Source organism: Condylura cristata, unplaced genomic scaffold (assembly GCF_000260355.1).
Source record: "Condylura cristata isolate star-nosed mole 26May11 unplaced genomic scaffold, ConCri1.0 scaffold00023, whole genome shotgun sequence".
In the NCBI taxonomy this organism is placed as follows: Eukaryota; Metazoa; Chordata; class Mammalia; order Eulipotyphla; family Talpidae; genus Condylura; species Condylura cristata.
The window spans coordinates 26,216,204-26,241,609 of record NW_004567124.1 but is presented as its reverse complement, the minus strand read 5'-3'; the positions used below and the strand labels follow the sequence as shown (position 1 = coordinate 26,241,609).

At 42.5% G+C, this 25,406-nt stretch overlaps 2 protein-coding genes across 3 annotated transcripts; one reads left to right on the top strand and one right to left on the bottom strand.

Annotated features, from left to right (window-relative positions):
• Positions 1-5,499: 5,499 nt before the first annotated feature.
• On the bottom strand, positions 5,500-14,295 carry LOC101629929 (chromosome unknown open reading frame, human C15orf57). Its single transcript, XM_004687563.2, has 4 exons — positions 14,209-14,295; positions 12,284-12,538; positions 9,489-9,645; positions 5,500-6,442 (listed from the first exon to the last, which is right to left on the bottom strand). Exons 2-4 carry the CDS (start codon positions 12,525-12,527, stop codon positions 6,304-6,306), a joined length of 540 nt encoding a protein of 179 aa, XP_004687620.1. The 5' UTR covers positions 12,528-12,538; positions 14,209-14,295; the 3' UTR covers positions 5,500-6,303.
• Positions 14,296-18,479: 4,184 nt separating this feature from the next.
• Positions 18,480-23,598, top strand: RPUSD2 (RNA pseudouridylate synthase domain containing 2). 2 transcript variants are annotated; one of them, XM_012728513.1, is made up of 3 exons: positions 18,480-18,863; positions 20,890-21,186; positions 22,157-23,598. In XM_012728513.1, the coding sequence occupies exons 1-3, from the start codon at positions 18,564-18,566 to the stop codon at positions 22,889-22,891; spliced, it is 1,332 nt and encodes a 443-aa protein (XP_012583967.1). In that variant the 5' UTR covers positions 18,480-18,563; the 3' UTR covers positions 22,892-23,598. The 2 variants fall into 2 exon arrangements, with proteins under 2 accessions (XP_012583967.1, XP_012583966.1); XM_012728512.1 differs by having other exon boundaries at positions 18,480-19,109.
• The last annotated feature ends 1,808 nt before the right edge of the window (positions 23,599-25,406 follow it).

Genomic DNA, 25,406 nt, shown 5'->3' with positions numbered 1-25,406 from the left:
CATATTTTGAGAATGAAAAATGGCACTGTCTTGCATTCTACAGCCTAAGGAGTAATCAAAGTGCTCAAGTCACTGCCATCTCTTTCTTGGACAACTGCAACCACCTCTCAGCTGCTCCTGCTTTGATTTTATTTCTCTCCATACAGCATTCAGCATAGTATTGTAGAGAAATGAGAAGAGACTGCAAAACAACATACTTGAAATAACCTCATAAAAGCTAAAGCCCAGGTTTATCTATTGCTGAGTAATATGCAGTTTATTAACCAGCCCAAAACTTAATGACTTAAACCATGCCATTTATATTGTTCATGAACCTATTGTTCATGGGCTTTGCTGGGATAGGCGTGTTCCATGTGGTGTCATCTGGGGCAGCTCAAAGGGCCTGACATCACTTGGCTTACTTATACAGGCATACCTCTTTTTATTGTGCTTTGTGTTATAGGGTTTCACTGATACTGTGTCTTTTACAAACTGAAGGTGGTGGCACAAAGAGTACAGCTTGCTGGGGCCCTCCCTGATGGTGCAGCGGGTTAAAGCGCAGCACTAAGAAGCTAAAGCCACTTCCGCATGAGTTCGATCCCCACCTGCCCCTGAGGTGACCCACATGGCCAGGCAGACCTCTCTGGACCTGCCCGCTGCCCCCCTCAGCAGTGTACTTCATTGATCTGCCTGTTCTGCTCCCTACTCTGTCTCATGTGAAGCCTCTATCATCCCCACACCTCTGGCCTGTACCCCAGTTCTGTATGCATAAATAAATAAATATTTTTTAAAAGAGTACAGCTTGCTGAAGGCTCAGATGATGGTTAGCATGTTTTAGTAATAAAGTGCTTTCATTTAAAAAAAAAGATTTATTTATTTATGCATACAAGGGCTGGGGTGCAGGGAGGTGAGACCACTCACCAGAGACAGAGTGGGGAGCAGAACAGGCCAACTGACTGAAGTACACTGCTGAAGGGAGCAGTGGGCGAGGCAGGAGAGGTCTGCTGCACCATGTGGGTCACCTCTCTGGCCAGGGATTGAACTTGTGTGCAATGACTGCCAATAACTTCATAGTGCTGCGCTTTTAACTCCTTGAGGCACCAGGGAGACCCAATAATGTATTTTTAAACTCAGGTATGTACATTGTTTCTATTTAGACATGCCATTGCACTGTACTAGACTACAGAATAGTAGAAACATAACTTTTTTTTTTTAAAGATTTATTTATTTGTGCATACAGAACTGGGGTACAGGTCAGAGGCTAAGGGGCGGTGAGAGGCTTCACCAGAGACAGAGTGGGGAACAGAACAGGCAGATGGACAAAGTACACTGCTGAGGGGAGCAGCGGGTGGGTCAGGAGAGGTCTGCCACACCATGTGGTCACCTCTGGGGCAGGCAGGAATTGAACTCATGCAGAAGTGGCTTTAGATTCTCAGTGCTGTGCTTTAACCCGCTGCGCCACCAGGGAGGGCCGAAACATAACTTTTATATGCAGTGGTATGCAAAAAAGTTGTGACACTTAATTGCAGTGTTCACTTTATTATGGGGATCTGGAACTGAGCTGGCCTCCCTTCTGAGGTATTGCCTTTGCAGTGGGAGGGTTCAAACAGCTGGAGACTCAGCTGAGTACCTCCTTCTCTCCATGACCTCTGAAGTAGGGTGGCTTCAAAGTAGCCAGGCCTCTTCCAGGTCAGCGCAGAACCAGCAAAGAGCAGGGAGAGACAGAGCAAGACCAGTGGAAAGTTTTTATGACTAGGCCCATGAGGTCATATTATTTGTGCTTTTCTCTATTAGGAGAGGCCATTGCATGGGTCAGCCCCGTTTCAAGAGGAAGGACTACTTATCTAGCATGTACGTTGGAGGAATTTTCACATCATACCATAAGATGAAAGTGTAGGATGTAATTTATTGATATGGTCACCAATGGAAAATAGAATCTGCCGTACCAAACTCTATTGGCTCTGTAAAAGGGAAAAAATAACTTCAAAGCAATCAAGCTAGAAAAATGAAGGGCAATCATGAGCTGTCCAGTGCATTGTTTTATGTCAGCATGTCACTGCCATCATTCAATAATTTGTGGTCCCCTGATCAGTTTAAGCATGTCAAAAGCATGGTAGCAATGTCTTCTATTTAGAAACTAATCTGAGCTGTTACTGTCTCATCTGCCCACTGATGCCCTCACAATAATTTGCAAACTTCTTAATATGGTTAATAAAACACCTGGCCTTGTCTATCCACCTTCACCTTTTGATGCTTTCTCCTTTGTTCTTTATACTACAGCTGCACCAGACTACTTTCTAGTCTCCAAACTTTCTTTCGCCTTTAAGTCTTTGTTCACACATGGCCTCATCTGGGACTCTTCTCTGTCCCCATGCCTTATCCTGAATTCTCTGCGTGCTACTCATTTTCCTAGAATCAGCTTCTCTAAGATAGCCTCTCCTTACCCCCCGCCCCCACACACCTAGACTGGCTAGGGCTCTTATCTCCTATCTGATGCTCAGAGCACCCTGTGCTTACACCTAGGTCCTGCAGCACCAGCTAGCTAGGCCATAGCTCTCCCTCCATCACCCTGTGTGGGAAGATGCAGCTTTCTTTTCTTCACTACTATGCACAGTGCTTGAAGCACAGCAGGAGTTCAACAAATATTGGTTAGATAAATGGATTTATATCTTAAATAGCCCACATCAGGGCTCAAGCAAACAGCTCGCCCACAAACCCAAGATTGCTATGGCAGCGTCCTCTGCCGCATCTTGTAACTGAAATAGGGCCAAAGCTGGTTGGGATAGTTTAGAATTTTCGGGAAAATAATGACTACTTGACTGGAGCTTCTGTCAACCTCGAGCACTCAATCCAGAGCAGAGTCAGGATGTGGCTCCAAGGTGTCGCTTTGCAGCAATAGGTGCAAAGGTGTCGGTTGTGAGCAGACATGCTTGTGAGGAACATGCTCAGCAAGACCAGTGGGATGTTTCCTTGCTGTGCCTACACATAGAGCCTACTTCTGGAGCAAGTACAGAACACAAGCCTGTGCCACACCAGCACTGCTCTTGCCAAGCCCTGAGTGCTGAGCTCATGTGCCAGGAAACAGTGACAGCCACGTAACTGATCTCCTGGCTCCAGCCAAGGCTTTTCTGGGTACACCAGGTTATCACTACTTTGCTTCTCTTGATAGAATAGCCTTTCCAGGCTCTATGGGTTAGCACTAAATATTGCTCCATTTGCTCTTACCTTTCTGTATCACTAAGTACACAGAGAGGAAGGAAGTTAGGGATGATAGGCAAAGCTCTGTCTCAACTCATAAATTGTATTGCTTTGAGGAAGTCCTAAGTGGAGTTCCTAGCATCAACAGAAACAGATTAGCAGTTTTGGTCAAAACCATTCTTCCGAAAGTTAGTTCAATTTCTGTAAGGGAAGTGGAACTTAAAGAGGTCATTTGACTTATTTATGACCACACAGTGAGCCACAAGACAAAGATAGTACCCAAGACTCTTGGTTTCAAATTTAGTGTTATTCTATAGTCTAACTTAAATTCATATCAATAAGTTAGCTTTAGGGAAAGCATCAAATTTGTTCCAGGCAGATGGTGTTTCACCTTTTAAAAAAAGTCATCCAGGCCCTCCCTGGTGGCGCAGCGGGTTAGAGCACAGCACTGAGAATCTAAAGCCGCTTCCGCATGAGTTCGATTCCCGCCTGCCCCGGAGGAGACCACATGGCGTGGCAGACCTCTCCTGACCTGCCCGCTGCTCCCCTCAGCAGTGTACTTCGTCGATCTGCCTGTTCTGTTCCCCACTCTGTCTCTGGTGAAGCCTCTCGCCGTCCCTGAGCCTCTGGCCTGTACTCCAGTTCTGTATGCACAAATAAATAAATCTTTAAAAAAAAAAAAAGTCATCCATCCCTCAAGTTGTCACTTCTAAACCAATTAAGAAACCAGAGTTATAACTCATTGGACTTGTTTCTGTGGAAATCTGTCTTATTTAAAGAATTAAGCCAGAAGGTAACCAGAGATCTGGGGCCTCTTTCCAATACCCCATCCAGGCCCTCACATGGCACTCAATTCTTTTTCAATTTCCTTTAAATAACTCCCTACCTTTTCTTTTCTTTCTTTCTTTCTTTTAAGATTTGTTTATTAATGCATACAGAACTGGGGTATAGGCCAGAGGTGCAGGGGCGGTGAGAAAATTCACCCAAGAAGACTGGGGAGAACAGGTGGGTCTACTGAAGTACACTGCTGAGGGGAGCAGAGGGCGGTCAGGAGAGGTCTGCCTCGCCATGTGGATTACTTCCCTGGATGGGAATCAAACTTGTGCGGCAGTGGCTGTGGATTGCTTCAAAGTGCTGTGCTTTAATCCACTGCGCCACCAGGGAGGGCCCAAATCCCTACCTTTTCATATAAAAAATTCTATTTCTTATATAAAAAATAAAAAATAGGGAAAAGGCAAAGCTAGAATCTTGCCTGAATTATAGAAACAACTTTTCTGGTATAGAAACAGCCTTGAAACATCCTACTACTAGCTGCTTTTTAGGAGCATGTTTTGGAACTTAATGTATTTTTTCTTAAGCTGTTACTACAAGAAACTCAATTTTTGTTTACCATTCAAGGAAAAGAAAAATCTTAGTCTCTCTTTTGAAAACCCTCCATCTATCCATCAGATGGCCCTGAAGGAATATTAAAGTCTGCACAAGAACCCCAGGTAGAGATAGCAACTTATAAGCTCAGGGCAGGCTCAGATGATTGTCAGGGTCTGGCTTCTCCAAACTAACTGGGGAACACAAAGGGCCACTATGTCAAAACTAACCTTTTAACAAAAAGTGGTAAGAACAACACTAACACCATTTAAAAAAAAAAGAAATTAGATACCTGGGAATTACTACTAAAATATTCATACAGTTAAGAAAGTATATGGAATCAACTGGTTGGTTCCCATCCTTTCCAACAAGGCAAATACTTGATTTGGAAATGAGCAAGTGGGCCCTCCCTGGTGACACAGCGGGTTGAAGCTCAGCACTACAGGCTCACCACGGCCACTTCAGTGCAAGTTCAATCCTCTGTCCAGGAGGTGACCCACATGGCACAGCAGACCTCTTCTGTCTCGCCTGCTGCTCCCCTCAGCAGTGAAATTCACCAGTCTGCCTGTCCTGCTCTCCTCTCTGTCTCTGGTGAATCCCCTCATCTCCCCTGCACCTCTAGCCTGTACCCCAGTTCTGTATGCATAAATAAATAAATCTTTAAAAAAAAGAAAGAAATGAGTAAGTGTTCCCTAAAGATTTTTATTGCTTCCCTGCTCAGCAGCTGGGATTTGGAACCTATTAACCCAGGAAATGCACCATAGAGCCACTGTCTCAGAACTCTACCCTCAGACACTGAGGTTTGGCCTCTCACTGAGGTTTTGGCATATGTTGAAAACCGAGGCAGCAGAGGTAACCAGCATCCTGCCTGTGTTGGCATGCACTTGTCTTTACCCGCCCCTTACCTGGGAGCCACTCTCTGGTGGGTATCAGGTCAATAGCACCACACACAACAACTATTCTGAGAAAAGCTTTATAGGGACAACACAGACTAAATAAGAACAATGTAAACAAGGAAGGGAAACACAAGCCCGGGCAGGAATGCCACCAGCAGCAGCAAGCTCAGAGCTGCTCAGGAGTGGTGTCAAATACTAACACCATATTGACCAGTCTGACTTCGAACCTGGTTCCATTAAGTGCAGGAGGAAATTGGGGAAGGAACCATGCATGAAATAAAAAAAGTATAGATAGCCACAAGGAAAACACCTACATTTTCCTAATTCCTTTGCTGCTTTTCCCGAGGAACAAATCAAAGTGGGGGCCCAGGCTCTTTTTCTGAAGTCCCTATACTTAGTATGGATGAACTTGTTAGACAAGCCCCAAATGGGCCTTGGAGTTAACCAAACACAGTTCACTCTTCTTGGCCCCATTCACCCCTGACGATTTACCAAGGAAATGTCTGGGACAGAGAGGGGAACATCCAGGAGAGGCAAGGAAACATAGGGCTCCCTTAACTTGTACATTATACACAAGGGCTGCACATTCTCCAAATACTTTCTCACTTGGACCTTTACTAGATTCTAGCAGACTTCTTCCCAACAGTAGCAGAACCCAGCCAAGCTGCGAGACAGAGAGGAAGTCAATATTTTGACATAACCCACGCTGGATCAGTCCTTTATCCAAGGCAATCACATAGGCAGGCCCCATGCAAGTCCTTAGAGGCCCACAGCTGTTTGCTTTGCAAGTGGGAAAGTTGGGCTTATTCCTTCCCTCGCCACTGCTCCCTCCAGTCCCAAGACAGCTGCTCAGTGTATGTGGAATTTATTGTTCTGCCGCTGCTGGCTGGTCCTCAGCCGGTGGCTTCTCAACCTGTGACTCTGGAGGAATCAGATACTGGACCTCTTCTGTACTGATGGCTACTTTATCTGGCTGGAGCCACCTCTTGAAATGTTCCAGGGTGCTAGGAGAGAGTAGGAGGGAAGGGGGAGATGCATCAGACCTCGATGATTAATTACTTAATGATTATCTCAGTTTCTTTACTGCCTTCCCACCCTCCTCCAATTGCTTCCTACAATTGTTTTTCATGGCAAACATGGGGCGAACAATGATACTCCTGTGACAGCTGTGCATCCTGGCAGCTCCACAGCATAATTTACCCCCTGGTGGACACTTTGGTTAAAAGCAACACCAGGCCCCCTTCAAATGCAGACCCTCTGAAGGCTTGACGAGAATAGCTAAAAAGCTTATGCCTCAGTCCTGTCTTTTCTCCCTCAAAACTAGAGAGGAGAAGCTGTCAAGGGGAAAAAAAGCATTCAAATAAATACCAAATTAGTGTGGCAGAAAGCTGGGCATCTTGAAATCTCTTATAACTGAGGCAGGCAGACTCAATAACACTAAGTATAATATTTCTTTTGCAGAGAGGTATTGTGGGTTTTCATTTGTTTAGTTTATCCAATAGCAAGTCCCTAAGGTGGAAACATCTGAGCAGCAATTTCCCCACAAAAATATGGCTACTATGCCTTGTTTCCACTAGGCTTGGTAAGGAGGGAGTGAAGTACCCAGCTCCATCTTCCTTAAATACCCAGAACGTTCCAATCTGAAGCTATTAAACATTCACTGTAAAATATAAATGACTAGAAATAATGTAAACCTTATTCTTTGCGCTTCCATAGCACAAAATCTTAAGCCAAGAAATAAAGCCATAGCCAGCAGATCTGAAATATCTGTCAGTGCATGGAGGAGTCACATGTGGGCAGCTGGACTTCTCAGTCCATTAATCCATTACCAAAAGCAAACCAGGGTGGGGGTGAGGTGAGGATGGGTCACCTATCTGGCCTTCACATAAATGAGGAGCCACATAAATCCATTACAAAATTACTTCTGCTTAAAACAAAATTTGCTCTGGTAGCACAATGGGTTAAAGCACAGCACTGTGAAGCTGTTACCAGCCACTGTAGCACAAGTTCAATCCCCAGCCAAGGAGGTGACCCACATGGCGAGGCAGGCCTCTCCTGACTCACCTGCTGCTCCGCTCAGCAGTGTTATTCAGTCAGTCAGCCTGTTCTGTTCCCTACTCAGTCTCTGGTGAATCCTCAGACCTTCTGCACCTCTGGCCTATACACTAGTTACTACATGCATAAATAAGTAAATCTAAAAATAAGTAAAACATAAACTTTGAAGTTTGAAAACAGATGCATGTCTGCTGTTAGCAGGCTTGTTTTGAACAAAGGAAGAAAGAAGCGTTCCCACAGATAGTCTGGGGGACTTGGGGACAACCTGGCATTTAATCTTCATCTACCATATCTTCAATATAACTCCTCCAATTATTTCTCTAGAGAAGGGAAAAACCACATTATATATAATGAGGTACTGATAAATACACAGAAATGTTGAGTCTTGATGCTGACTTGATTATGGAGAAAAAGAATTCCTATTTGAGAATTAAGCAGAGGAAGTTTTGTCTTCTCAGAATTAGTGAAGAGGAAAATATTCAAGGAGAGAGAGAATACAATGCCAAATTATTAACAGGTCAGGAATTGTGACTCTTCAAGCCTCTTATGTTTGGGGCATTTTAAGGTTCAATTAGGTTGAGCTTTTAGAGACAGAAAAGAACAAAAGTTATATTATTTTCTGAATCCTTTAAGAGTACTTGGCTTGACCTTAGATGGCACACTGATTCAGTAGTTGGGATAAGGCAAGTAAAATGTAACTGTCAAGCTTTATCCACATACTGTCCATACTGTTGCCATGGGATTCTCCAAATTGATGATATGTTGTTGAAAACTTGAGTTAAGTCATATTCCCCTCGACCTTCTGTTAAAAGTCAGGTTTTTACTCCTCCGACAGTTTTTAATTTGGAATAACTTCTTCCTGAATTTAAAAACTCTGTTAAGAAGAAAAATAGTAGTAATAACGAATGCTTATATAGTACTTACCCTGTTGCAGATACTGCTCTAAACTGCTTTACATAGTATAATCCTAATAACAAACTGATGAGGTAAGAGCTACTACTCTTGCTTTATAGAGGAGGAAAGAGCACTCAGAGGTTACTTGCACACGAATGCAAAACCAGTAAGTGGCAGTTTCTTTCCCGAGTGCCAAGCACCATCCTGCTCTTTATGGCTGCATGCCCTCTCCTTTCCCAGCTGACTACCTGCAGGGTCTGCTCAAATTCTGCCTCCTTCCCTGCACAAATGCTAGCAACTGAAGAGAACTTCCTGGCCTCTCAATCCCCAAAGCACAATCTGTCAGGTCTGCTCATATGATTCTTATGCCGCTTTGTATTGTTAAGTGAATCTTTACATATTTTTCTGAGGATGAAAAATGGGCCCAAAACTTCCTTCTACTCCCCTCCACACACCACCTTGCCCACCCTCCCCCATGACACCTTAGCACAGTGTCTTCACAAATAGATGCTTAAGTGAAGTACTCACTGATGAGTACATCATACTCCCTGCAGAAGAAGTCATTTTTAAGGAGATCTGAAGAAAGGTTTATTTTTCTATTTCCTTCATAATATCTTCACTCAGCATTGTATCAAATAAATCCCTAGGCCCAGGAAAGAGGGATAGATTATCACAAGTAAATTGTTGCCATTCATTTAGACTACACAAACTGAGTGGCTATCCTATGACAGAACTCTGTAAGGTATTGGCAAGCACAGGTAAGATGGCATAGTTCCATTTGTTGACTGATACTTTCTCAAGTGCATTGTGTACTTGAAAAAAAGAAAAGAAGACACTTGTTTTCAACTCTGTTCAATCTGTGATCAAGATGTAGGTGGGGTATTTGTCTTTTGGCAAAATAGCTATTTTCAAAATTTTGCTGCTGGAATAAGGGCGATTAGATGGACCTTACACAGGATGATTTCAGCTCAGAAAAGCTGATGCTGATAACAACTAATAGCTGGACTCAGATGTCACACTTCCTGAATTATTTTGAGACAGAGAAATAAATGGTCTTAGTGAAACAGACAGTCACCTGGAACTGGCCTGGGAATCAATTACCTCTCATCAGAGTCAAGTCCATCCACAAAGAACTCTGATGCTAGTTTCTCCTGGAGGAACCGATCCCAACATTCCTTCTTGGCTTGGGACAGGGTTCGGAGCATGTCCTTGGAAGTTACTTCCTGATTTAAACCTTTGATTCTTTTCAGTTTCTTCTCTAAAGAAAGAAGTAGAGCTTAACAAGGAAAGTGAATATAAAACCAAACTAAATCTAGAATACAAAATGCCAGTTTTAAAAGTCTGCTACTGGTGAGTACATCATACACCTGCAGAAGAGGTCTTTTTTTTTTTCTTCAGATTTATTTACAAGAGTTGGGGTGCAGGTCAGAGATGTGGCGGGGCATAAGAAGATTCACCGGAGACAGAGTGGAGAGCAGAACAGGTAGATCTACTGAAATACTGAAATACACTGCTGAGGGGAACTGCAGAAGAGGTCTGCTGAGCCATGTGGGTCAGCTCCCTGGCCGGGGATCTAACTCATGCTGCATTTGCTTTAACCTTTGTGCCACCAGGGAGGCCCAGAAGTTACTTTTTAAGGAGATCTGAGAAAATGTGTATTTTTTTATTTCCTTCATAATATCCCCACTCAGCATCATATCAAATACATCTCCAGGCCCAGAAAAGAGTACTGGGTTTCATAAATAAATTGTTGGCATATTTTCTTTGAAGCCACAGACGCCCAGTAGGTATCTCTCTGAGGAATGCTGGTTTTCCCTGGTTTGACATGTATCCTATCGCCTCTTCTTCACTCTTTGAAAATAGTCTCTCTAAGGAGTAAATGGACTTTTTATTTTTGTCATAGTGACATGAAGTCATGAGATTTTCAAACCTCATGAGAAAGAATTAAAGAAAATGATGAGATCCAATGGTTTGTTAAACACTAAAATTGACTTGATGAGAACTCAATAATAAGAAACCTTTAAGATCTCTATGTTTAAATTCTTGATTAAAGAAAAGAAATCTCCCAGCATTTTAAAAAATTGCTCAACTTGTGGATTGGATGGTCGAGTCTAATAAGAACAAACATTTTGTCATCCCTTTGAGAGTAGCCCATCTGGCTTACTGATGATAGATGTTTAATTATTCTTCTTTGCATTTTAAGTATACTTGTAGAGCAGATTTTCCCTTTTAAGCAAAATAAGGATGAGTATCACCATTTATCTTCTGCCTTCTGTCTTGTCCTCAACTATAATAATGGGGTGAATAATGGTTTTTATAAGGGGAAGGGGAAGCAACAGAAACTTGCTAATTTGCAATCCTGTTTTCATTTCAAAACAAATCACATCAGCTAGCACCACTGATCAAAACAATAAATGTCTTTTGTTACTGCAAGTTACCACCAAGAGCTCAACCATGTAACAAACCTAGAGTTTATAAAGGTGTGTTTTTCTTTAAGGATGTGAAAAGTTAGGTAAATATCTCGTGTTGAACCAGCTATGTTTTTAACTGTTGCTCTTAACAGTGAATTCTCATTGAGATAGGTTTATTTGATAATAAAAATAATCTTTATATGGCAATGGTTGTCAAGGTGTAAGTACTCATTTCTTCTAGGAAAGGTCTACCCCACTCTGGGTGCTGATCAAGTCTGATCAAGTACAATCTGAGTAAGTGCCATTAGAGTATTCGAGTCCTGCCTGCCGTTGTCTCCCAGATTCTGCATTGGCAACATAAAGCTTTTAGTTTCCTCAGAGAGAAAATTTTGATCATCTTCTGAACTGATTTTAGAACAGATCAGTGAGGTTTTAATTTTCTGAACCAGTCTTCATCCATCAAAGTCATCACTGAATTCATGAAAGCTGATGCTCTGGGTACAAGGCTAAGAATCTACTTCAATTTTCTCAGATTGTTGCTTCTTCCTTTTGTCATCATTAAACAGACATTCTGGCTACCACAAAACAGAAATGTTAACCTCCCCATCATGGCTATAAACATTACTTTCTTATCTTTGGTGGCTTCCTGACACATTTCATATTAGCCCTTCATCTTACTCATTATACATTCCACCACTGTTCTCATTTTTTTCCCCTCCACAATATCATCAACAAAATTCCTTTCATTTTTCCAAGTTATTTCCTAGCAATCCTGCTTGACTCTTCTTTCTGCCTTTTCTCAAAAATGTCTTCTTCCTGAAATGCCTTTTTTTCCCTCAAGTAATTGGTTTGGCGACACTTAGGTGACTCTGTGTAATAAGACAATACCACAGTTCTAGAGATTGGATTGTGCATCTCTGTCCTAACTCTATGAAGATGGCAATCAGTCTTTTAAAAAAAGAAATGACAACTGTTTTAAGACATACACAAAGAAATGGGGGCTCCTCACCAACAATCAACCTTAACCACCTATACCTCCTCAAGAACCCCCAACACACACACACTTACATCTGACAGATACATGTGGTGCAGGTCAAGAAAATAAAGAAATAAAGGACAAAAACCAGGTGTGATGTAACAAAACTTCAACAAGTTTCCTTAAACACACCAGCTTCTCATTTTTAAAAAAAGTCACCTAACTGGCTTTCCTTGGTGGCCTACAGGTTAAGTCTCAGCACTATCATCACTATTGCCTCAGTTCAAACCCTCATCAAGAAGTTAACCCACATATGGCACAGCAGACCTCTCCTGTTTTACCTGTTGCTCCCCTCAGCAGTGTATTCAGTCAATCTGCCTGCTCTGCTCCCCACTCTGTCTCTGGAGAATCCTCTTACCCCCCACATCTCTTGTCTACACCCCAGTTTTTCTACACAAATTTTTTTTTCCTACACAAAAATTTAAAAAGAAAAAAGTCACCTAACTTACCTAGAGATGCTAAATATACTTCTGAATCCTGCAAGGGAGCCCAAGGCTTTACAGCTGGCTGGACAGAAAAGTCTGGGGCCTCCCTCTGGCCTTCGTCTGCAGGGCAAGAATCCATAAAAGAGTCTGAGAAAGCATTGTTGGCACCATCCTCTTGGTCAGGATTTGGCAGACAGGAACAGATTTCAGCCCAAAGATCCAGGCCAGATCTTGTGGCTGTTGAGTCAATGCTCTCAAACATTTTCATTTGGAATTAAGCTGAAAAACAGAAGTTCCAGTAAGTAAAGACTGGTTTTAAGGATATATTATAGGTACTCAATACTCAAATACTTAGTTATCCATTGAAAGAAGATAATAGACTTTTAAGATGTTTATCTTGACAACACTTAACTATGTCTATTGGGTTCCTTATGTAAGAGATAACAAGGTGATAAGGGGAAGTTGGAGTCCTAGTCCAGCTCTGCATCCAAGCTGTTTTCTTAATGAAGTCTGTCTTTAAAAATTGAATCTTTACAAGCCAGACACAGAAGGGCAATGTTGGCTGATCACACTTTTATGAGAAACCTACACTATTCAAAATCAGAGACAGCAGACTCATGGTTGTCAGGATTTTGAGAATTAGTGTTTAATGGGCACAAAGTTTCAATCTGGGAAGAATGCTCTAGAGATGAAAGGTGGCAATGGGACTGCCACTGAATTGTATATTTAAAAATGGTTAAAATGTTAAGATGTGGTATATATACACAATAGAATACTATTCAGCAATCAAAAAGATAACACTATTTGCAGCAACATGATGGAGCTAGAAGGGATTATGCTCAGTGAAGTAAGTCAGAAGGAAAAAGAAAAATATCGGATGGTTTCACTTAATAGGATGAATATAGGGAAACCAAATGAGGTGTTAAGGGAAAAAATAATAACAAAAAAATAAACAGACAACTATAAATCGAGACATTCTGCAGGGGAGAGGGATCAAAACGAGGAAGTGATGCAGAAGGGACTATGGTGATGGAGCATGGGTGAACCAGTAGTGGAAACTCTATTAGGACTACACCTGAGAAAAAAGAACAAACATTGTTTTAAAAAAAGAAAGAAAAGGTGTTTATATATATGTGTGTATATATATATATATAAATTTAAAAATTTTAAAGTTAAAATGATAAAGTTTACATTATGTATTTTCCAACACACACACTAGAATTTTAGATTTTTAGTGAGGACAGATACCCTGTATTTTTTTCTAAAATGCAACTGCTCTATCCTCTGCCAATTAAATTTTTGTTTTCCATAGGACACAGACTAACTGTCCATAGGACAGTTTTGTACACATGAAGAAAATAAAAGTGCTGCTTGGAGAGAAGAATCTGTCGGGGAGTACTGTTATATGCAAAGGCCCATGCGCTCATTACATGTTCTTATTTTAGTAGTCGGAAACACTGAAAAACAGTGAAATCATTTTACAGATGACGGTCGGTCGATCGCTCTCTGGTCTTAAGGATAGGTTGACACATTCTTTCAGGAGAGACCTCCCAGATTAGGAAGACTGCCTGGCAGGGGGGTATGGATAATTCTAGAGGAAAGCTCATCTAGCCCAAGGGCCGGAAGTAAAACGTCAGCTATGTCAAGCTCTGTCCATTGCTCCCAAGGGCCACAACGAGCTCGCGCCCCCCATTCCTAAGACGTTTGAATCTACCGAAAGCAAAACTTTGCTTGCATCTGTGCCTCGGTCAACCCCAATCCCACCCCCCAAGGAATTCCAGAACAGCGGCGGAAATCCTGAGGTCCAGATGCTGGGCCACAGCCCCTCTGGCCTCAAGGTCTGGTTGAGAGCGATGAGTAGCGCCTCCAAGCTTCTCAGTAGCGTTTTAGGCTAAACTCAAGATACAAACTGAAAATGTGAGGCACCCCCGCACACCCGTCCCACCTACCGCAACCGCCTGCCCTGCAGCCTGCAAACCGCTGGGTTCAGCTCGGGCACTAGCAGCCAAGATAAAACTGCAGGCGGAGACTCCGAGTGACCATCTGGGGAGTCTTCCAACCACCACCCGACCTGGAGATATTCTGTGCGTCGATTGGTTGGTTGGAGGTCAGCTGGGTGAGGAAGAGCCGCGCAGTGAGGAAGCGGTGGGCGGGACTGTGGTTGCCCGGGAACGGTGGAGTCACATGTCCTGGGCTCCCTGCCTTGGTGGCGATCAGGTTGATTTCTTAATCGGAGAGTTCCAGGCGCGTGGACTGCACCCTCCACTCAACCCTTGTTTTGATAAGCCAGTTTCCATAGGACTTTGACTTGGTTCCCTGGGCAAGTTCACTTCCTTGACAATTTAATGGGTCGGTGTTTGTCTCCAAAACTTCAGCGCTTCGATTCCCAGCTCTTACTTAGGTAAAAGCACTTTGGCGTCATGGACTGGGAAAGAGACGACTTCTTTCCTTACTCTCGCAGGAATAATAAACTTTCCTTCATTCTTTTCGTCCATATATTCCAAGTTCTTGTGTTCTAGGCATTGTGTTAAGCGGAAATTCTAGATAGATAGGACTTGTATGAGTCCCTGAGGTCTTTACAGCTAAGGCAGGAGAGGAGGGTGAGGCATTGGGGCAGACAAGTTTACAAATAACAATAAGTTATAAAGGATCTGATGGACATGCGATGAGAGTGCATGAAGGAGGGAGTGGTCGAACGTGGAATGTGTGTGTGTCCGAAACCATTTTTTAGAACTGACTTTTGTTATCCTTCAGAGGTTATCATTTTACTGAGAAGAAACCCCTCCTCTGTCTCTGTCCCACAACCTTTCTCTCCCAAAAAATATGCAAAGAAAGACGTAAGCTAGACATCTGCAGAAGTAAATTTGCAGATGGTATAATCTCTAGATGTGTCCAAACCCGACCAATGGTGTGAGGGTAACACTACCACCATGTGAACGATGCTGCCAGGTCTCCCGTTGTTCACATTTATAACCATTCGTAGAATGGTTCTTGCATTCTTGCATTCGTAGAATATGCAAACAGAAGGAAATAGAAAGCAAGGATTTTAGAAAATTAAGGAGCAAATAATAGACACGATTTTTGCCGGTGCCTACTCATAAGGAATACATAAAGGGGGCTGGGGATTCCTAGAGTCCTTACCTCGTAGCAACTAATTAACAGAAAGGGGCACTATGGTGAGTTTATAGGTGCTTCATCAAGCAATTCCATGGCTTTTCAGCCCATTGAGACCCTATTCTCTGATTTACTGCTCACCAAACTCTTGATTTCAAATTTAGATTCTTGAATAGCTTGAAACCGGATAAGGGTGGCTTATTAGGGTGGAGTATATTTTATAACTTTTTTTTAAAGATTTATTTATTTATTCATACAGTACAGAACTGGGATACAGGCCAGAGATGCAGAGGGTGAGAGGATCACCAGGGACAGAGTGGGGAGCAGAACAGGCAGATGGACGAAGGACACTGCTGAGGGGAGCAGCAGGCGGGTCAGGAGAGGTCTGCCATACCATGTGGATCTCCTCCGGCAGGTGGGGATGGAACTCATGGGAAAGTGGTTTAAGCTTCTTAGTGCTGTGCTTTAACCAGTTGCGCCACTAGGGAGGGCCCATATTTTATAACTTAGAGTTACCATATCTTCTGAGTTTAATCTGTGTGTGTGCTGAGTAACTCCAAAACAGATCTTGGACTTGCAAATTTGTTGGTTTTATTTTTTTTGAAAGATTTATTTATTATTTATGCATATAGAACTGGGATACATAATCCCCATGGATTTCCCACCACCAATTCACCAGTGCCATCACCATAGGGGCCATATTTTTTTTTAATAAGATTTATTTATGTAAGAACTGGGGTGCAGACCAGAGGTGTGTGTGTGGGGGGCCATTAATCAAAGACTGAGTGGGAAACAGAGCAGGCAGGTTGACTGAAACACATTGCTGAGTATATCTGGCAAGACAGGAGAGGGCTGCTGCACCCTGGCCAGGGATCCAACTGGTGCTGCAGTGACTTCGGATATCTTCACAGCGCTGTGACTTAACCCCTTGTGCCACCAGGGAGGCCCTAACCCTCTACTTTAGACTTGCTCTGCAGTATCATTATTATGAATATGTTTGGTTTTCTCCTCAACCAACCTAGGCCTTCACTGAGATTCTAAAATTGTTTTTCTTACCTCCATCTTCAGAGCCAAGTAATGCCTGGCAAATTTTCCAAATTTGGTTGCATGAATGTTTCAATTACAATCATCATGGTTAAGGACCACACTGAACTGGAGCTATACCTCCTCTGTCCCCTCCTCTGTCCCCTCTCCATATGTACCAGGTGATCCTTTTGGGATGGAGATCACACATGCACATGTATACCAAAAAATGTGATGATTTTCCATTGTTCTTGAAGACTTAAATATTCATGCTAGTAATTGGGGCTCTGTACTCAAACGAAATTCATTTTAGCTAGTTAAAGCAGTAAAATAACTTGATTAAATACAGCTCTGGCTAATAGAACTTTCTGTGATAAAAGAAATAATTCTGTATCTGAGCAATCCAATAACATAGCCCTAGCATTATGTGGCTCTTGATACATGAAATGTAGCTTGTTTTAAATTTTATTTTATTTCAATAAATTTAAATTTAAATAACCAAATGTAACTAATAGCTAACCTGTGTCAGATTCCAAACCTGCCCTTCTGTCCCATCTTGAGAGTCTATGAACTACTTGATATCTTTAACCATTTTGTTACAACAAAGGGTAGCTATTAGTTACATATGATTATTTAAATTTAAAGTATCTGCATCTTATCGAAGGACTACTCAGTAAATACCCCACTGCCACTGAACATAGACACTGCAGCTGGTATTGCTTACTGGACACTAGATACAAGAATCTCTCTCAGTTAGTCCCCCAAATTAGATCCTTCCAATGCTATCTTGTCAGACATGATTCTACACTGTGCCTGCTTCCTCTGCTGTGAGCCTATGAATCAAAGGCTCTGCCTTGTCAGTGCATCCCAGGTGAAATATCAATGCTTATGCTGCAAGGAAGGTTGGGAAGGTCAAGTTCTTGCTTCCTTTTCTAGAAGGCAGTACTTTCAATATGGAAATTCACACACACAAGAGTATTGAGAATCTGCTGGATGTCCAAAGAGTATGAAAAATGTCTACTCCACATGGTACATACAGGTGTTTCTCAATCTTTAATATGTAGACAAATCATCTGAGGATCTTGTTAAAATGCAAATTCTCATTCTTGGTGGAGAATGTAAGAGGAACAATGTAAGAGGAACAAGATGCTGCAGTCCCAACAAGTTGCCAAGTGTTGCCCAAGCCACTAATCCATAAATCACATTTTGAGTAGTAAAGCTTTATACAACCCAGAACTCCCTGTATAGACCTATGTTATTTCTCTTCTTGTCAGTGCTTCAGACATTCTGAAAAAAATTTTTTTTTCTTTAGAAGAAACCAAACAACTTTATTAACATAAAATTTATACACTGTACAATTTACCCTTTTGTGGCACCTTCTCAGAGGCCTTGGCTTCTCTCAGTTTGGCTCTTTTTCTGAGTCTGTTTCCATTTCTTGTGAATTCTATGAGGTACTAATATCCTTTCAATACTTCCCCTTCCAATGAAGTTAACTGGAATTGATTTCAGTATTTTTTCATTTAAGAGCTCTGACAAATACCTCTTCTGACCCAGTTGCAGTCTTAATCTCAGGACAGAAATGTATAGGAGGCAAGTGGGAGATCGCCAATCCTTTTGATGCTGTAAGGGGAAAGGACAAATGTTAAAACATTGCTTTACTCTTTAAATAAATATGGAACAGATTTATGATATAAGTCACATAATATTCACCCCTTTCAAAATACAAACACCTGTGCTTCTTAGTATATTCTTAAATAAAGCTCCTTTAGAGAGTTTTTCCAGACACCCGAGGGGCTTTGAGAAAACCTTCATGGAATCTATACTTTTTGGTGAGTCATCCTCACAGCCTCTCGACTCAACCCATTCCACTCAGCTCACTCACAGCCTCTCAGTTCATTCAACAACCTCTCTCCAAGCTTGCAACTCAGCTCTTTGAATTCATTTCGCTCAGTGCACTCCCGCACTTCCTCCCGAGGCTGTTCCAGGCTGGATTCCGGGCCTCGTTGATTGGCTGGAATGGAGTGACGTCCTCAGGTCGCGACCCAGGAGAGCCTCCCGCGTGGTTATGTGGCGGGGCGGCTGCTGCTGGCTCCCAGTTCTTGAGCAAGGATTCCTCAACCTCCGGCGCCCCTACTTTGCTAGGACTTGGGGTGGCCTTAAGGCCCCGATGGCTGAAGTACTCTCGACTGAGACCCAGGCAGCGAGTGAGCTAAAGGTTCCGGCCCAGCAAAACGGAGACGCGGGTGGCGATTCGAGGGCTGTACAAGCCCCCGGCAGCCCAGAGCTGGCGGGCCCCGGAGTGGAGCCAGCTCCAGGGAATGGGAAGCAGGTCTCAGGGAGCGGGGAGCAGGCCCCAGGGAGCGGGGAGCAAGCCCCGGCTGCAGCTGTGGGCACTGGCAAGCGGAAGAAGAGGCGGGGGGCAGCCGGGGAGCGGGTAGTGCCGCCCCCGAAGAAGCGGCGAGCTGGGGTGAGTTTTGGCGAAGAGCACTTTTCTGAGACCAGCTACTACTTCGAGGGAGGCCTGCGCAAAGTGCGACCCTATTACTTTGACTTCCGAACCTATTGCAAAGGCCGCTGGGTGGGCCACAGCTTGCTGCATGTCTTCAGCACCGAGTTCCGAGCACAGCCCCTTGCCTACTACGAGGCCGCGGTTAAAGCTGGGCGCCTGCACCTCAACGAAGAGCCAGTACAGGACCTCAGCATTGTGCTCAAGGTGGAGTCCTGAGGGTCTGACTGGAAACGAACGAGGAAAGGGTGGCAGGGGGTCCTCCAGAGTTTGAAGGGCATAGGTACTGGAGTAAAAGCTAGATAAATCCGAAGCGAGCTCCCTGTCACTTGGTACCGCAGTTAGTCCCGCCCCCGTTTTTGTACGCAGCCTCTGCGCGGCATTCTCAGTCCATTATCCCCTTTATCAAAAAGGCTTCTTTATTAACAAGAAACAGAAGTGGAATTCTCACCTCCTTTTATACACTAGTTTGAGACACTACCACCCATCACTTTCTAACTTGCATTATAGATTTCTGTGCAAATAATACTAGAAGCTATCGCTTATGTCTTACTGTGAGCTGTGCACAGAGGTAAGCTTATACACTTTAACATTTAATTCTAATGACAACCTGTGGGATAGGCATTTCCACCTCATTTTACTTGGAGAAAACTAAGATGAAAGTTATCGTGGAAGGCAACATGTTGTGCCATCTCCAAAACCTATTTTTTAACTAATGTTACTTAAATTACTTACAATAGAGGCTGAAATGATAGACTTGTGAGATGTCAGGGAGAGATACTAGATACTAGCACAGTGTTTTGACCCTTTAAAATTCTATCACAGCTAAGAAATACCAATATGGCAGTAACATTGGCTCACCACAGTTGTGAGGAGAAAGTAGGCAGTTTCAGAATTTTAGGAATGATGGTTCTTTTCTCTCATCTCAATTTTTTTTTTTAAAGATTTATTTTTTTGTTCATACAGAACTGGGGTACAGGCCAGAGGCTCAGGGGCATTGAGAGGCTTCACCAGAGACAGTGGGGAGCAGAACAGGCAGATCTACGAAGTACACTGCTGAGGGGAGCAGCGGGCGGGTCAGGAGAGGTCTGCCAGGTCTGCCGAGCCTTGTGGTCACCTCCGGGGCAGGTGGGGATCGAACTCATGCGGAGGTGGCTTTAGCTTCTTAGTGCAGTGCTTTAACTCGCTGCGCCACCAGGGAGGGCCAACATCTCTCATCTCAATTTTGAGCAGCACAAGTCTGGACTAACCTTCACCTTTTACAAACAAGGAAATTGAGTCCCAAAAGAGTTAAATGACATACCTAAGAACTTGCAGTGAGTTTGTGGTATATCCAGGACTATAACCCAGATCTCTGGACAAATGGCTTGGTCTTCTTAGGTCAGATTCTTGCTAAGTGATTTGTAAAGTTTTCCCCTTCCATTTTACTTTATTTTTTAAAGGTTTATTTATTTAGACATACAAAACTGGGGTACAGGCCAGAGATGAGGGGGTTGGTGAGAAGATTCACCAGAGACAGAGTGGGGAGCAGAACAGGCAGATTTACTGAAATACATTGCTGAGGGGGCAGTAGGAGAGAGAGGTTTGCTTCCTGGCCAGGCATGGAACAAATGCTGAGTGGCTGCTGATAGCTTGATAGAGCTGAGACTAACCCCTCTGCCACCAGGGGGACCCTTTCCCTCCATTTTAGAAAATTTACTATTTAAATGTAAGTTTATTGTAGAAAAAATAGAAACATGCAAAACCAAAAACATCCACTCAAAGACATCATCATTAACGTTTTGGTGTATATCCTAATAATTCTCATGCTTGCTCTCTACCTGTGTGTCTTGCCGGTATTTTTACAAGATGAGAATACTTTGTACACTGCCTTTTTTCACTTAAGAATGTACTGTGATCAGTCTTCCAGATCAGGAAGAAATGAGAAATGTGTATGTAGTTGACCAATAACAGATTGCTGGCTTCTGGCTTCCTCTTTCATTGACAGGACAATGACTTCTTGCGGAACACAGTGCACAGGCATGAGCCCCCAGTCACCGCAGAACCTATCAGTGTACTAGCTGAGAATGAAGAGGTGGTGGTTGTAGACAAGCCTTCTTCCATTCCTGTCCACCCTTGTGGCCGCTTCCGGCACAACACGGTCATCTTCATTCTGGGCAAAGAGCACCAACTCAAGGAGCTGCACCCATTGCATCGGCTGGATCGCCTTACCTCGGGTGTGCTCATGTTTGCCAAGACTGCAGCTGTCTCAGAGAGAATTCACGAGCAAGTTAGGGACCGGCAGGTGAGTCTTATATTTATTTCCTGCAGGCTGCTTTCTGGGTTCACGGGTGTTTCATGTCAGAAGAATACTAGTGAGTTCTAGATCTGTAATAAGCCTTCATATTTATCTGGCCAAGCTTCCTACCTCCAAGAAGGTCAAATCTAAAGTACCTAAGGTTTATTATCTCATGTTTCAAAAGATCTTTAGAAGTGGCATTTACTGCCTCTCTTAGTGGTTTGCTTTTTTCAAGTTTTAAAATGTTGATTAAGCAACACATTTTAAAAGATTTTATTTTTATTTATTTATACATACAATAACTGGGGTATAGGCAAGTGGTGCGGGGGGTGGTGGTGAGAGGATTCACCAGAGACAGAATACGGAGTAGAACAGGCAGATGTACTGAAATACACTGCTGGGAAACAGCAGATGAGACAGGAAAGGCCTGGATTCTGGATGAAGTTGGAATAGGCTTGGGTGGAAAAGTTCAATGGTAATGATATTAAGTTTAGATCTGTTTATTGTGTGCTTGCTGTATACCAGGTTAAGTCCCGAGTACTTAAAGCCTAATTTATTGAATCCTTCTAACAGCCTTAAGAGGTGAAAGCTTTTATTTTTTTAAGTTATTTCTTATTTAATACTCTTTAAAACACTGGGAACGTTGAGATTTATATTTCTTCATAATATTGTGAGTAGCACCAATAGTCTTTGTCATTTCATTATATAATACATAATGAAGCAGATAACTTTCATATGCCCTCTCAACATTTGTGTGAGCTTCCAACATTTGATAAGTGCTTTTCTGAGCTCACATTTTCTAGGTAAGTTAATGGGATTTAACAAGGCTAGGTACTGGATCCAGGATCAGCTACCTGACAAGGGATGGCACTGGGGTTTGAATCTTCTTCTGTCTGATACTGGTGTATTTCTCATTACTGCAGTCTTGGCTTCATAAATGTAGACTATGTTTTTCTCCCATTTCCCTCCCATGTAGCTGGAAAAAGAATATGTGTGCCGGGTGGAAGGGGAGTTCCCTTCGGAGGAAGTGACCTGCAAGGAACCCATTTTGGTAGTGTCTTACAAGGTAGGCGTATGTCGAGTAGATGCCCGGGGCAAGCCCTGTGAGACAGTGTTCCAGAGACTAAGCTACAATGGCCACTCCAGTGTGGTACGATGCCGGCCACTGACAGGCCGCACCCACCAGATCCGAGTCCACCTCCAGTTCCTGGGCCACCCCATCCTCAATGACCCCATCTACAACTCAGTTGCCTGGGGCCCCTTCCGAGGCCAGGGTGGCCAAATTCCCAAGACAGATGAGGAACTGCTGCGGGACCTGGTAGCAGAACACCAGGCTAAACAGAACCTTGATGTGCTAGATCTCTGTGAGGGTGACCTGACACCAGGATTCACAGACTCTACAGCTCCCTCTTCAGAGCTGGGCAAGGACCACCTTGTAGGGTTGGCTGCATCTGCCCAGAAGAAGGATGGAACAGTAGAGGCAGCTCCTCAGAATCTAGACACAGTGGCTTTGGCACAAGGGAAGGCAGCTGAAATTGATGTTATGACTCAGGAGACAGATCCCCTCTGTTCAGAGTGCCGGCTGGTGCGACAGGACCCCTTGCCCCAGGACCTGGTGATGTTCTTGCATGCCCTGAGCTATAAAGGGCCAGGCTTTGAGTATTTTTCACCCATGCCTGCCTGGGCACAGGATGACTGGCAGGAAGACTGAAAGTGAAGAGAATGCTTCTTCCATGGAAGAGGGATGGGCCTTGGCATAGGAGCTGACTACTTGGACTGGTACTCAGGGTTTCCCCAGGAGAAAGATTGGGCTCTAAAGAGACCTGCTCATACTTGACAATTCCTTTCTCCTTCTTCCTCCAGTTAGAGCTTGGGGACTTGGTTTGTAAATATACAATTTTTTTCTGTCACCTGGGTTTCTTATTGCTTGTTTCTTTTTTCTTTCTTAACTGTATTCAATTTAGTGCATTCACAGAGCACTACCTTGCTGAATTCCATAACATTTCATCACCCAAAAGGAAACTCATATCCATTAAACAGTCATTCTCCATTTTTCCTTCCTCCTGGCTCCTGGTAACGAAACTACTTACTGTCTCCATGGATTTATCTGGATATTTCATATACATGGAATCATAGTATGTGACCTTTTGTGTCTGCTTTCACTTAACATGTTTTCAGGGTTTGTCCTATTGACTAATTCATACATGTGTAAGTTTTTCATTCCTTTTTTTATGGTCAAATAGTATTCTCTCACATAGGTCTGAACATTAGTGTACCAATTTTTGTTTGAATATGTGTTTTAATTATCTCAAGTATATACCAAAGAATGGAATTGCTGGGCCGTAAGGTAATTCTATGCTTTTTGAGAAATCACCAAGCTGTTTCCCACTTTATATTCTCACCATCTCTGCATAAGACTTCAAGTTTCCCCATATCCTCACTAACACTGGTTATTTTCCATTGTTTTAAACATAATTATCCTATTAGGAATGAAGTTTTATTGGTTTTGAATTACATTTCCTTAATAATTAATAACATCATCTTACTATGTACTTGGTGATTTGTATTTCCTTGGAGAAATGTGTATTCAAATATTTTGATTTATAATAATTTATATATTCTAGATACAAGACCATTATCAGATATATGATTTGCAAATATGCCCTTCTCTTTTGTAAGCTGTCTTTTCACTTTATTGGTAGTGTTCTCTGATTCACAAAAATTTTATTTTTTGTGATAAAAACACTTAACATGAAATCTGTCCCTTAACAAAATTTTATGTGTAGTATACAGTATTGTTCATTACAGGCACAATTTTCAACAACATATCCCTAGAACTTAATCATGTTATAGAAATGAAACTTTATACCTGATGAATAGCAATTCCCATTGCCCATCTTCCTTCTCCCAGCACCCCCCCACCTCCAATTCCTGGCATCACCAGTGTATCTTATATACTTCTGTTATTAGCTACTTTAGATACCTGAAAAGAAAAAAAATTTTTCTTTGCCTCAGTATATTCTATACTTTAAATGTGTTAGGGCTTCTCTGACACTAAATGGGTATACTCAATTTTGACACTACCAGGAAATTGGATCAGAACCTACAAGTTAAGGACTCAGTTCCACAAGACTGCCCATACTTCAGATGCCACTTCCAAGTGCAGGTTGTCAGCTATGCTTCTTATCAACCGGCTATATATCAGAGGTTCCCACAACCTCTGTGCATCTAGTTCTTTACTGACAAGAACTCAGGAAAAGAGTTTACTAGATTACTGATTTATGAAGGGTATCAAAGGATAAGAAAAAAGAACAGCCAATGAAAAAGTACATTGGGCAAGGTGTGGAAAGATCCTGAGCACAGAGCTTCTGACCCATAGAATTAGGCACACAAATGCCTTTCTGTTCACCAACTGGAATGTTCTCTGAACCTAGTCATTAAGGATTTTTATGGACACTTTATTTCTTAGGCATAGTTGATTAAATCACTTGGTAAGTCTGTCTCCAGCCCCTCTCCTGGGAGGTAGGTGGGGAGGTAGGTAGATTAACTCTTCTTAATCAGTTGATTTTCCTGGCAACCAACACCTATCCTTGAAGATTTTCCAGAATTTGTTATCATAAACTCAGATGTTATTGAAAGGGAATTTTATGAATACCAAAGGACCATTATCACTTTTAGGAAATTCTAGGGACCTTAAGAGCTCTGTGCCTAAAAATTGAGAGGAGAAATACCAAGTACATGTTTCTACTATAAATCCGAATACTTCATATATGAGTGGAAGCATATGCTACTTGTCCTGATGCTTGTCCTGTGACTGGCTTATTTGCCTTCATATAATGTCCTCAAGTTTCATCCACTTTATTGCATATGACAAGACTCCCATTTTGAAACTATAATTTCACATATATGTGCCACATTTTCTTTATAAGTTCCTTTATCAGTGGACATTTAGATTTTCACATCTTGGCTATTGTGACTATGGCAGCCATGACTTGGGGAGTGCAAATATCTATTCAATATCCTGAGTTTGGATAAATAGTCAGATGTTTTATTATGTAGTGTAAAGGGAGGCAAAGTTTTACCTTACTCATCTTGAAATTTAGCTAAGATACTAATAACAAGGCAGGTTAATGAGAGAATATTTATTAAAAACATGTGCAGCATCACACAAGATAAACCTAAAGCATCCTTAATTCAAATCTGGCACCTTAGAATTCCAGCTTACA